The 14,402-nt window shown below is 37.9% G+C and overlaps 1 protein-coding gene across 2 annotated transcripts in view; it reads right to left on the reverse strand.

The window, feature by feature from the left end:
* RNGTT (RNA guanylyltransferase and 5'-phosphatase) overlaps nucleotides 1-14,402 on the reverse strand; it is a 229,558-nt gene that overhangs the window by 135,118 nt on the left and 80,038 nt on the right. For both annotated transcript variants that reach the window (XM_029047073.1, XM_029047074.1), the window contains exon 11: nucleotides 10,304-10,468. In XM_029047073.1, coding sequence (XP_028902906.1) covers nucleotides 10,304-10,468 — 165 coding nt within the window. The remainder of the gene's footprint in view (nucleotides 1-10,303; nucleotides 10,469-14,402) is intronic.

The raw sequence follows: 14,402 nt of genomic DNA on the forward strand, positions 1-14,402 counted from the left end.
CTATATGGTAGTGCAGATGTTTTCCAAAAGAAAAAAAGGTGACCCTGTGATTTTCCTGCAGTTAAGTCAGTTATCCTGTAAATGACTAATAAACACAGTTTTATTCTATTTCCTAATCTATTTCTTTTCTCCACAAGAGAATAGTATTTAGGTTATTAGAAACCTAACTATGCTCTGAATTTCACTCTCAGGTTTCTTAGGAAACAGAAAAAGGCTTTTGACAAAAGGTGATTTGTTCAATCTACATTTGGTACTATTTATTCTAAAGCAGGTTTACAGTGGCACTAACAACCCTATTCCCTTAATGTCCCTGACCTAGTTTCTCTTGCTCCGGATCGGATACTTTGTGTAGCGAACAAATTTGATGACTCTGATTATATTTTTTTTAAATCCAATCTATTTTTACATATTATCAGATCAAATAACCCCAAGATCAAAAGGTTAAAAAGATCACCACAACTTTACAAAGGATCAAAATTTGATGGTTAAAAACATATTTTCATTACAGATTATTAAGAAAAATCTCCCTCCACAAATATGGACATGTGGGAAATAATTCTAAGATCTAATCCCTTATTCCAGTTATAAAATAAAAAAAACTATGACATTATTACTGTTATGGAATAATAAATACAAGTAATTAAGTAACAGGTGATTATCTACAATTCACAGAATTAACCAAATTCAGAATATTAGTCACCTCTCATTTGCTGAAAGTGATTTTGGGTTTTGATTCATTTCAATTTTATCACGGAGATTTAAATTTGACCATACTATTTCCCCGAAAAAATATTAAGTCTTTTTTACTTAAAAAACTTAATGACTTACAAAGCAAACAATACTGGTGTTCAAGGAAACATTTACACCACTAGGGATTTCAAATAAACATTTTCTCATTTTATTTTTTACTGTTGCATCAAAACGTATTAAGAAGTTTCAGATGCACTGCTAAGCTGACAAGCTATAAAAGATATTGCCACCATACGAGCCAAGCACTAATACAGTTCCTGCCATCCAAACATTGCTTTTCTAAAACCCGAACTCACGGATTGACATTACTTAAGACACTGAAGCTAGATAAAATACAAGACACAAAAAGAGATAAACACACTTGTAATGCAAAACCTATATATAAGAAGTATTACCAGTTTCAGGGGACCTTAGCACTAAATTAAAATATTAATAAATGTAGGGCAAAGTTTCGTGTTGAATGACAGTGTTTTCATGATGTTATTCACTTTATTTGTAAAAAAGGAAATCATTTTTAGCCCAAGGGAAATGTCACTTTAAAAAATAGACTCAGTAGTCACCTTAAACAAAATATAAAGTTATAAGTGACAATTTCCAACTGCCATTTTTTCCAAAAATCAAAATCAACCAAACTTCAAGAGTAATCTTACAACTATTAGCCTTAACGTTAAAGTCAGAACTGCGGCTGGGCCTATGCAAATGAACGAGCAGAGGTACAAGTTATCGATGACTGGTTGTGACTCCAATTGGGCTGTTGAAATAATTGGTATTTACTGAGCACTTACTGCACATGGAGCATTGTGCTTGGTCCTTGGGAACATAAAGTAAGGAAAATGACCCAGGGCCTGCCCTTAAGAGGAATACAATTTAGGTTATCAATTGAACCTTAGTTAATGAACTGTCAATGATTTATGTGGCTTGCTGGGCACAGAATGGATTTCATCTCCTGTCCCAACTCAGGCAAGACAGCAACCACAGGTCCTCCTCTGTTCACCTCTTAATTTTCCCCTCATTCGGGGTACCCTTCTGACCCTCCGACCTTACACTAACATAAATGGAAGAATTTCCATGCCATGGCTTACAATGGAGTCACAAAGGAATTAAGTACCTTGTCCAAGGGCAGACAGCAAGCAAAGGCAAAGCCAGGAATACCACTTAGGTCCTCTGAGTCCCAGCCTATGCTCCTGGAGACTTTGCTAATGGAGTGGCCATGGAGAAGTTCTGGTCCCCCACCTAGCTTTAGGGAAATCTCCTGGTATCTTTGAAAAAGGGCTTTCTTTAGGCACCAAAAATTAAATCAGTTAATTGTGTAGCCAACTCGGAATCAGAAGTTTTTCTTCGAACTAAGTAGCACATCTATTTCCAATTTTAGAGAGATAAATACATATAACACTTTACTTTGAATGAAAGGTTTCAAGGACATTGCCAGAAATAATTCTCAATCACTCGACTCACTCATTATTGGCACTTATTAATCACTTGCAGAGAGTCCTAAGCAGTCAGACATTTAGAGCTTTTAACACTATTTTGGATCAGGCTTGTTTATATTGGGATCCCACTCTTATTGACCCATTAGTAGATTTTTATTGAAGAAGCACATCATGCTAAATTTTGAGCAAAATAAAAAGTAGCCCTATGCTTTCTACTTCATTACTTTTAAAATTATATCATCGAGACCTTAACTAAAGCTGCTAAAAGCAGATACAAAATCAGCCAAACTGATTTTCATATCCTTTTCTTTCCCCCTGTGGAAGAACTAATGATCAGTGAAATGGCCATAATAAAGGCAGTCAGGAAGAGGATGTCAAAAAGCCATGGATAATCCACAAAATGAGTAATCGGCTTTCAAATAATTAGCTGAAATTTAAATTTCATGAAGAATATAATGGTGGATAGTAAAGAGTTAGCCTAGTATTGTGGTTAAAGCAGCAGATAAAGAAAATTATAAAGACAACAGCATTCAGGCGACCAAAAAAACTGCACATAGTTTTGGGTGGACTACGGTTAAGCCATTCATTCAGTAGGCTGCACTAACCAAACTTTACAAAATTAGAGCCGATGCAGGGGGTTTTGCTGTAGAGTTGTACGAGAAGGGATTCAGAGAGAGACCGGAGAAAACATGGATGATTTTCATTAGGCAAGCTCCTTGTTGGTAGGGAAAGTGTCTACCACTCTCTTGCACTGTACTCTCCCAAGCACTAAATAAATATGGCTGTCACGTATTTTTCTGTTGGAGGCAGAAAAAAACCCCCACTGAATCCAAAACAAATTGTGAGACACTGAGTTTGAGCTGTAGAAATGTATCTCTGCACCACAGATAAATTCAAGGCAATGCAATATTTGGGAATCAGAAAAATAGATAAAAATCTAACAAGGATTTGGAGGAGGAGGAAGATGCTTTCAGACAAAGGGAGAACCCAAAATGACTAAGAAGGCATGATTATGACAGTCCTTGAAGAGTAACATTAAAGAAACATTAAAAGGAGCCCTGGTGGACAACTGTACCACATTTCAGAACAAAATTCCATAATATTCAAATAGTGATGGAAACTGACCAACACAATCTTTTGCAAAATCGATGGCAATGACAATGATGCTATAACAAGCATTCAACAAATAACCTGAATTTCAGTTCTGGGGGGAAATCCAAAACTAAAATGCCTGGTTGGTGGAAAATGCTCCATTTTGTATTAACAGAAAAGCACAACAGAGAATGCAGATTTTAAATTAAACTTAATTTTGATGAGCTACTGCAAAAAATCCTGTTTGAACCGGTGTCAACATTTAAAATTCATGAATGTGCTGAAACTAACTGTCCTCTATCATTCCAGCAGTGAACAATAGATGAACTCTTAATTGGTTCACTTAATTCTCTGTGCAACTGGAAAGGGCAGATGCTGATACTTAATTGCAGCCTTTCATTTTAATGTCCTGATAAACATCATAGTTGAGACATTCAGATCAAATTATTGGCTCACATTGGTAACAGTTAAACACTAGAAGGCCATCCCACTTCCTCACTGGCCAAAAATAGTCAGGTGGTATGTCAGTTCTATTCCTTTATTGACCTCCTCCAAGTTCAATACCTCTGAGGTCTGGAACAATTCGTCAATTGGATTACCTATGCAAAATGACTGCATCCCAATTAACTTTGAGGTCAATAATTATTTTTTCCACACTATAATTCTATCTCCTCTTCTGAATGTTAATTTTTTAAATTAAAAAAAATCCTAAACTTGGTAAATATATGGAAATTTCCTCCATTGTGGTCATGAATCTTTTATAAAAACACTCAGAACATATTTGACAACACGTATAATGACTTCGTGTTTCAAGGAAAAGGATTTATAGTCACAAGAGAAGTTTCCTGGTACAATAAATCTTAATGTTCAGCTCAACAAAGGCAATTAAGGTATTTTTTATTAAGCATCACTCTGATTTTCTTAATCTTTTATGAAAGAACAAATGACTAGAGCTAGTGGGATCTGCCAGTGAAGAGTCAATTTAGAGAAACAAATGATAATATGCGAAGAGAATAAGTAGATGATAGAAAATTAAAGCTTGAGATTACCGACTATGAAAAACTGTAATAACGGTGTCAATTTCTAGCCTTAAATCTGCTTTACATATATTCGATAACATTTTTAAATTTAACTATCACACAATCCTGGTCATTAATGTGTCAGACTTTAAAATTTTGACATCTTTTTCTACCCCAATCCAATATTTTCAAAGTAGACTTTTAACAGTTTATAAAGTTATACTATTTTTTAAATGATTTATATTCACAAGATCTTGATATCTTGGATATTGGTTTTTATGGCTCACTCCTATTTGAGCAATTAAAGTATATTTGGAAAAAACAAAGGAAAGCATTAGGAAATGAAGGAATATTTGTGCAAAGAATCCAACACAAATAGGGAGGGAATGTTTGATGAGCTACAGATAAAGAATAAAATTAGGAATCTCTGCTTCAGTGATTTAAACTTTTTAATGTCATTTTAAAATTCTTTTTTAATTTACCACCTTTTATTAAAACTTCATACATTCCATATAATTAACTATAGAAAACAAAACATGCCACATTCCATTTCCTGAAAAAATCAGGGATAGTGAAAGACAGGGAGAGGAAGAAGGAGAGGCAGAGAGAATATGAATGACCCTACAAGGAGGTATCTATAAAGTCAAATTGAATGAGATGTACATAACATTAAAAGTGATACTAATAAGTTCGCACCATTCGGCAACATTTTCAAGACTTCCTAAGTAGCAGAAAAAGCAAATCATTGCAAACAATTCTGCATTTGTTCTCAGCTGGAAATGTCTTTGTCAAATGCCTTTACCCAAACACTGGCAAGGAAATGATCTATGCTTGCTTTGAAATTGGATTACAATCTATCTACCCCATACCAATATCACAAATTTACCCAAGCCCGGTGGCAAAGACAAGAATTATAAGCACTCCTCTTCCACAGCAACACCCTATGACTAGCAGTGACTAGTCTATAATCACTCAGGTTTTAAGATCTCTCCCTCAGGCTAACTTTTTTCCAAATGGATATTCCTTCACTACTCATCTTTCAAAAGTATTTTAATGGAATGGGACAGATGGAGGAGGTACATAGGAAAAAAGAAACAATTAAAACCTAATCATCTCAACCTAAAATAAACCTAAAATCCCACAGCTTGAAACAAAACAAACCCAAGATTTCCTTGTGGTCACAACAGGCAAGATAAAAGAAATACAATCACCTAGACTTTGTTTTAATAGATGAAAAAACAAAGAAAAGTAATTTACTATCTTCTTTCATGAACTACACAAAAAGGTGCTCCATATAGCTGTCTCAGACCCCCAAAGGACATTTATTTACTGGCAGCAGTTTTTTATGGTACGTATTAAGCACTTACTGCATGCCGGGTATTGTATAAAGCACTGGGGTAGATATCCACTAATCAGGTTGGACACCATCCATGTCCCACATGCAGCTCACAGTCTTAATCTCCATTTTCATTACGGAAAGGGAACGTATTTACCAACTCTGTTATACTGTACTCTCCCAAGTGTTTAGCACAGTGCTCTGCATACAGTGCTCAATAAATACAATTGATTGATTTTGCGGATGAGGTAACTGAGGCACAGAGAAGCAGTGGATAAATGGCAGAGCTGGGATTAGAACCCGGGTCCCCTGATTCCCAGGCCCGGGCTTTATCCCCTGGACCACTCTGCAGTGCATAAACCACAAGTTAATTTCATCTCAGAATGTGATCTCATAGGCAGAGACCATAACTTTCACTGTTATGTTATGCTCCGAAGTACAGTATTCTGCATATAGTGGGCATTTAATACACATTGATAATGAAATGATAAAATGAATTTCAATTCCTTTAAACTTAAGTCTGGTACTAGCAGGTGTGCAGATTTGGCCACATCTTTTCTCACACAAGATCAAAATCATAAGACCGCTCTTTTCCCCTCTGGACAGTCCCATACTCCATTGTGTTTTCTGGGTGTCTGATGACCACCATACACCAAATGACGTCTATCTCCAAACCCTTGACTCATAAGCTTGTCTCCCTCGCCAGGTTTCTGCCTCTGCCTCTTGACTTTTTCCTCTCTTTTTTCAGAAACATTCTCTCATTCTTCATCTGAAAATATTTCAAGTATATTTACTGCCTATTTGAAGTCTTACACATTAACCAGCTTCTATCAAAATTCTCCAATTAATCTACTCATGGTGTCTCTACCAAAATCTACACACAAGACAGTGGAAGAGAGACTGGGGGAGGGAGAGGCAGAAGAGGAGGTAAGCAGCAAGTCACTTAACATCTCTGTGCCTCAGTTAACCTCATCTACAAAATGGGGATTGAGACTGAGCCCTATGTGAGCCATGGACTGTGTCCAACCTGATTAGCTGTATCTATCCCAGTGCCCAGTACAGTGCCTGGCAATAGTAAGCGCTTAACAAATATCATTAAAAAAAGAGAGGGCAACAGAGCCGTGTGCCCACAAAACGGTCAACTGTATTGGAACCATCAGGTGACAAACTAAAGCCTAGCTGCTCTCCGACCTGGGTGATTTTTCAACGCAGTGGCACACCTGCTACTAAGTGTCCTTGTCTGTGTTGCCTCCCAAAGGGCAGTACTGAGGGAGGAGGAGGAGCAGACTTGCTTCTTCACAGTTGCTTTTTCCAACCACCAGCACTTGCATTGAGCAGTTTTCCTCACTGCTCATCACTCATGCAGACATAATTTGAGTGGTTGGGCAGTGGTCAAGATTTCAGAAATACCCCACCTAATGAAGGATATCTGGTCAATGGATATTGACCATCACTGCCTCTTCTTACTCACTTCCCCATTTCCTCTCATTTTCATCTCTCTCTATTCTTCTCTTCCTTTCTAGTCACTCTTAGGCAATGTGCCTTTGCCAGTGAACTGACAGTCCAACCTTGATATTCCATATTCATGCTCACTGACCATCTCTTTTACCAAAGATCTTTTCCTCCACCATGGTATTCCTCGTTTCCTTACACTTGTCTAAGGATCTGGGTCCCTTTCTCAGAATTTCTTATCCCATCTTTTTCATTTTTCTCTGGATGGTTTCCCAAGATAGTCCAATCCACTTTCCCCACTAATATTCAACATTTTGATCTTTTTTTAATGGCACTGTACTAACAGCTGGGGTAGATACAAGCTAATCATGTTGGACATAGTCCCTGTCCCAAATGGGAGTCACAGTCTTAGTCCCCATTTTATAGATGAGGTAACAGACACAGAAAAATCAAGTGACTTGCCCCAAGTCCCACAACAGACAAGTGGTGGAGCTGGGATTAGAACCCAGGTCTTTCTGACCCCCAGGCTTGTGCTCTATCCATTAGGCAATGCTGCTTCTCTCTTGATCTTGACCTTAATTTGTATGCCCACCACGTACAACCGATAAACTGTAAACTGCATCTATCATTACCTCTCCTGAGACTGCCCTACAAAAAATGTTTCAGGCTATAACTATCATGAATGTGGAATAGATAGAAATTCAAATGAAAATCCAGAGTTGCAGACAAGGTTTAACTGGTATCAAAAAGAAAATGATTTAGGCTTTTTTATTACCCTGGAAATGGCCACTAACATTTACATCAAAATATGTTAACCTTTGCAATTCTTTCTAAAACTGCTGTCGATAAATATGTCTCTGAAAAAAGCAGGAAACCACTGCTACTGAATTTTTTAGAAAAGAAAAATTTTCAGAGTAAAAGCTAACATGGATTCACTTCTGGTGGAAAATTATTAACATTTGCATAACTAGCAAGGGATTCCTGAGAAAGGCAAGAAGTCATTTCACATATTATAATTACCTCTAATTAATAAGCCATGTACAGTGATGCATAATAAAGAGGTGCTCAATAATGCACAAGGTGTTCTGAAAAAGGAGAACTGGATACAGCTCCTTCCAAAAAAAATACAAGTATAACATCTAAGCATGATTATTTTTATCACTGGAAAGAAAGCCATGAAAATTTGGGAAGTCTTTGGATGCATGCAAAATTTTAATCAATTCTATGCACTGATATGGCATGCTAACACTGCTTACTTAATACGATGATGTGTAAACTTTTTCTCTTAACTGAGACTTTTTGGCATTAACTGGCTTCCGAAACAATGGAAAGAGCACGGGCCTCAAAGTCAAAGGGAGACCTTGATTCTAGGCTCCGCTTTGCTATTATCTTGCTCTATAACTATGGGCAAGTAATTTGATCTCATTGATCCTCAGATTTCTCCTTTATAAAATGGGGACAAGATCTATGTCCCCCTGTCTCTTGTAAGCCCCACATGACACAGGGACTATAAATGATCTGACTATGCCGTATTTCTGCAGAGCTTGACACACAGTAAACAGCCTAGTAAGGAGAAGCAGCGTGGTTTGGTGGCAAGAGCCAGACCTGTGAGCTAGAGGATCTGGGTTCTAATCCCAGCTCCACCACCTACCTGCTGAGTAAACTAGAGCAAATCACTTAACTTATCATGCCTCAACTGCAAAAATGGGGATTCAATACCTGCTCTCCCCACAACTTAGACAGTGGGTCCTGTATGGGACCTGATTAACTTTTATCTACTTAAGTGTTTGATACAATGTAAGTACTTAAGTACCACAATGATTATTACTTATTAATAATATCACTAATGATTATATGTAATTTTTACATCACTTCTTGAAAGATTCTGCTTTGCTTTCTATGACTATGGAGGCAGTTTCCCTGCTCTAAATTGTAAACCAAGGTCTTCAGATGGCTCCAGACAATGCACCTGTCAAAAATACCATGTACAGGCCAGTTCAACTCAATCATCATTAGCAGAATCATTAGCATCTCATGCAAAAGGGAGGATTTATTTACAAGAGGCTCAGTATGCTAAAGCCATGTACCTGAATATCGATTTTCTTTATTCAGTTCTGTGCTAAAGCTTATGTCCTGTATTAATGCATTTGTAATAAGAACAGAACAATTGCTGTAAATATCACATCTCCAATCCTGGTAATATTGTTTTCTATTGAAATGAGTTCTTAACAACATAACTAGTTGTTGAAGATTTATCTCTGCTTGATATTCTGCACTGACAAGTAGCAAGTTCATCTAGAAAAGGGTCACCAATTTATTTTTTTTGACAACCGCTAAACAGAATTCACGAGTTTAGTTTCCATCCTCAAACTGTTGCATCACATTCTGGCAAAACCAAACAAACAAACAAACAAAAACAGGCACTTATTTTTTGCTTGGTGACTGGGGACATGGAGTTTTAACTATCATTTTATTCTTTTTCTTTGGTCTGAAGAGCCACAACTGTTTCTAAATCAGGGTTATAAAAGTAAGTGCAAATTATTTCACAGCCTGCAACTCTATTCTGGGGATAGAAACTCTGCAGAAGCTATGCATCATTACAGTATTTTCATTGTAACACTAATTACAAATAAATGGAGTACTCTAATCTGGTTAAATTAGGAGTGGCAGGGGGAGGAGAGGAAGGGCACGAGATCAGAATGTTTCACCACAAAACAAATGTGCAGAAAGGCCTACTTTTTCAAGTGAGAGAAACGTCTACGGATGTGGTAAGGATTCAAACAATCCCAACCTTATCAAAGGGAAAGAAGTATGTAGGAAAATATAGTGACAGTAGAGCTGAGTCTATTTCAAGTTCTGCTTTAGGGGATAATAAGAGACATCCTTCAACGGGCCAGTAGACTTGGTGGATAACAATCACTAGCTGCATGAATGTTCAAAGCTAACCTCTGCCTCCACCACACTGAGAAAGCAGTGAGAATGGAAGGTATCAAAGGGATGATGATCTCCACTAGACAGAAAGTGGGATGAAGCTGAGAGAAGGCTATGACTGTAGGAAATCTGGACACCCAGAAGTAAGATGCAGGGAGAGTGGGTAGAAAAACTAACTCATGTCTTTTGCTTCCTCTCACCCTCATACACTCATCTGCCATAAAAGAAATAACCTTGCCTAATATTTCTCACACATGTACAAAACCTCAAACATAAACCAAAACACTATTTACCTTTCTCGAAGCGTAGATATCAAAAAATGGTTTGTTTCGAACGCTAAATGGTTCCTGTGTTTTGTCGATAAGCCCATTCTTCATTTTTTCATGACGGGGAGATATTATTTCTCGTTCTATGCACTGCAGTCGAATGTTGAAATCACAGTCTCCAACTGGCTGAGCCTGTCAAATTAAGCAAAATGAAATAATGATTTCAATTTTAGCAATATAAAGTACTTCGCAAGAAATGGGGAAAATATTAAAGAAAAATATTTAAGAACAAGAATGAAATCTGCTACAGAAAGAACATTTTATTAACTAAGTGATTTACCAGGTCCAGGTTGCTAAGATTACAGGTAGAGAAACAACTGTAATCAATAGAGAACTGTTTAGATAATACACTGGACATGAAATCCCTCATAAAATAACAGCTCCTCCAGGAAGCTTTCCCCACTCAATTCATAATATTCAGTTATGTATTAAAACTCCTAATTTCAGCACTTACATACATATATATATGTGTACATATTATTTACACAGTCAATTATTTATTCAGCTATTTCATCCTGGCATATTTTTACTACTTCCTATTATGTCATTACTGTACTTCCAGTTACCTTTATTTATAAATTATTTCTGTCAGTCTCCCCCAATAGACTGCAAACTCCTTGAGGTGGGGAATATAGTCAGGCATCTAAGTACAGAGCTTCACTCTCAGTAGGAACTTAATGCACACCAGTGGACATATGGTTGAATAATTGATGACCACTTTTCAAAGCAATTACTAGCCATATCAGAAATGCCCTACTCCTCCCTGGGCATAGCTTTGGGTCCCTCTGACTCACTATAATAAAGTTAAATGGCTGCTCTTCTTTAGATTCTGAGTGCACCAGTTGGTAGGGAAAAGACATTGCTAGTGGTCACGTGACAGTGATTGCAAGTAATGCCTTTCTATTTATTTTGCCATATCAGTGGTACAATAAGGACTTGGTTTAAGAATCTCTGCAAGGAGCTCTTGGAGCAACTGTAATCCTACAAACTCTAACATCAAAGGATTTGCATCCTTTGGCATCTATCCCCCTAAAAGTAAACTCATTGAGGGCAGGGAACATGTCTGTCAACTCTATTGCATTGTACTCTCCCAAGTGCTTAGTACAGTGCTCTGCACATGATAAGTGCTCAATAAATAATAAGTTATTTACTACTGTGTCAAGTGCTGGGGTGGATATAAGCAAATCGGATAGGACACAGTCCCTGGCCCATGTGGGGCTCATAGTCTCAATCGCCATTTTACAGATGAGGTAACTGAGGCCCAGAGAAATGAAGTGACTTGTCCAAGGTCTCAGAGTAGACAAGTGGAGGAGCAGGGATTAGAACACATCACCTTCTGACTCTCAGGCCTGGCTCTACCCACTACGTCATTGATGACGATGACGACAATGAGAAAAGCGTATCACTCTTCTCAGAATAGTTCTTTTTGCTAATGTTAGCATGGAAATCACCCCTCAACCAAAATTTCTCATCTGAACAAAAGTTACTATATACAGGGTGGACTAGGTCTAATTACTTAGCTGTCAGTATGCTAGACTGAGCCTCCAGTTGGAACACGATGCTACTGACAGCAAGACTGAATCCATCAGAGTGAGTCTTCAGTAGAGAATCTCTTGCACAGTCTAGAGACAACAGTCTGTGGGCTTACGGGAAGGAAATGGGCTCACCAACTCTGTTGTATTGTATGCTCCCAACTGCTTAGTATAGTGCTGGGTACACAATAAACACTTAATAAATACCCCTCATTTACTGACCCCATGCATATTTTGTCCATGAAAATACAGTCCGGCCTCCTTTTCTCGACTCTTGCCAGCTGGGGTGAGCACTGCTCAGACATTAATGGTTAAGAGAGGAAAGGTATGTCCGATCACCATCAGGACACGCCCCTGAGTTGTTTTTGTACGAGTGGTAATGGTTCTTGCTTTATCCCCACTCTCTCTCCCAGTCCCCTCTGTCCCAATAGCCCACTGGGGTGAAACATCTGAGAGTGGAAGCGGGGATAGCTTGTGATCATGGAGCAGAGTATCTCCAACACTAAGATACGCTTTCCGCAAAGGCTGTAGCTAGTTTAATTTGTTAAACAGGCTTCAAATTACATAGTCAGGAGATGTTTCAGTAGTTGTATAGAGACCTGTTCTAAATTAATGGCATGTTTTACAGTTTGCTTTTTGTAGTATTTGCTAAGCATTCACTGTGTGCCGAGCACTGTTTTAAGCACTGGTGTAGATATAAATTTATCAGGTTGGACACAGTCCCTGTCCCACGTGGGGTTCATAGTCTAAATTGGAAGGGAGAAGAATTTAATCCCCATTTTACAGATGAGGTAACTGACGCACAGAGAAGTTAAGTGATATGCCCGTGGTCACACAGCAAGCAATTGACAAAGCAGGGATTAGAACCCAAGTCCTCTGACTCCCCAGGCCATGCTCCTTCCAGTAGGTCATACTGCTTCTCAGTAATCTTGGGAGCTAAGTCATTGAGGCTAGTAAGACCTATTTTATAATAAATAGGTATGACCTTTCAGAAGAGATAACATCATTTTATAATTATCTGACAGTCATAAGACCTTTTGAAACAGAATGGTTGCCTCTTTCTTACTAGCAGGACACTATGACAGACAGAATTACAAATAAATAAGATTGGTATTTCTTCATTAAATCTGTACAATAAGGAACAATTTTCCAATTTGCCAGTTACATAAACCCTCCATATTATTTAGCATAAGGCTTCAAGTATGCTTTAGGAGGGGCGGCCAGCATTCAGTGTTCATAATGAAACAGCCCAAATACAGCATTAATATACATCATTCCTGCACGGGTCCTAGTCCACAGAATGGAAATTCTTATTAAACCCCTCATACTACTTCAACGCATCTATCAGATATAAACTATATGAAACTTATTAAAGATTCACATCTAGATCTGTAGACTGGTCCAACGAATATCAAAATCTTTTCTTCGAATTAACCGAGAGCAGTCCATACCAACCAGTTTAAAATGAGACAAGAGGTAAGTCTCGTTAAAGCCCGAGCCAGTGGTCATGCTAAAACTTAAATATTCTACCTGGCCTTTGCTATTACTTTAATCTTCTTTAATTATGATTACTATAATTCTATCATTTTGAAATTCCGATTTCTGGAAAAGTACAGGGACATCAATGCTCTAGCCCCACAGCATATTAATGAGAAAGTGCTGAACTCTCATGGAATTTTTTTCCATTAATCAACTGGCAATCTTTGTTTCACCTAAAAAATGTTTATCAATTTAGACTCAGGACAGCACAGATCTCCTCCACAACACATCACACACCCACATAAAACTTGGCTACAAAAAGGATTCTCAGAAAAGCTATGTAAAATCAGAAGGTTTAAAATATTTTATCTTAAACATACTGAAAATCTGATTTTGACAACTATTTAATAGCTTCTTTCATCAGTTTTATTATAATAGCAAATTGCTTGAAAAAATGTGGGTGCTTGTCCTTTTCCTTTTTCTGTCATGAATTCACTTGAAGCCAAACACATAACTCTCTTTTGGAAGAACGCTTTCACTTCTCACATCACCTATTTTGTCTTCATTAGCACTTTCGAGGTAGCAGGGCTCAAATTTTTTTCTTACAAAGCCAGTAAAGAGGAAAAGGAGCTATTTTAATAAATAACTGCACTTGCCCTGTAGTAAAACCCAACCTTGAAAATAGGGGGTCATCCATTCAACTGTAGCCAAGCTGCCTAGCCTTAGTGGTAGCACTGTGCCACTACCAACAGGCTACTTTATCCCTCTCTGGTCCATACTTCACTCTGCGGACTGGATAATTTTTCTACAAAAACACTCAAGCTATGTTTCCCTATTCCTCAAGAAGCTCCAGTGGTTGCCAATCCACCTCCACATCAAACAGAAACTCCTTACCATCCACTTTAAAGCACTCAATCACCTTGCCCCCTCCTACGTCACCTTGCTGCTCTCCTCCTACAACCCAGCCCACACACTCTGCTCCTCTAATGCCAACTCACTCACTGTGCCTCAACTAAACTGAGGTCCAGAGATGTTGAGTAACATGCTCAAGATCA

Source organism: Ornithorhynchus anatinus, chromosome 19 (genome assembly GCF_004115215.2).
Source record: "Ornithorhynchus anatinus isolate Pmale09 chromosome 19, mOrnAna1.pri.v4, whole genome shotgun sequence".
NCBI lineage: Eukaryota > Metazoa > Chordata > Mammalia > Monotremata > Ornithorhynchidae > Ornithorhynchus > Ornithorhynchus anatinus.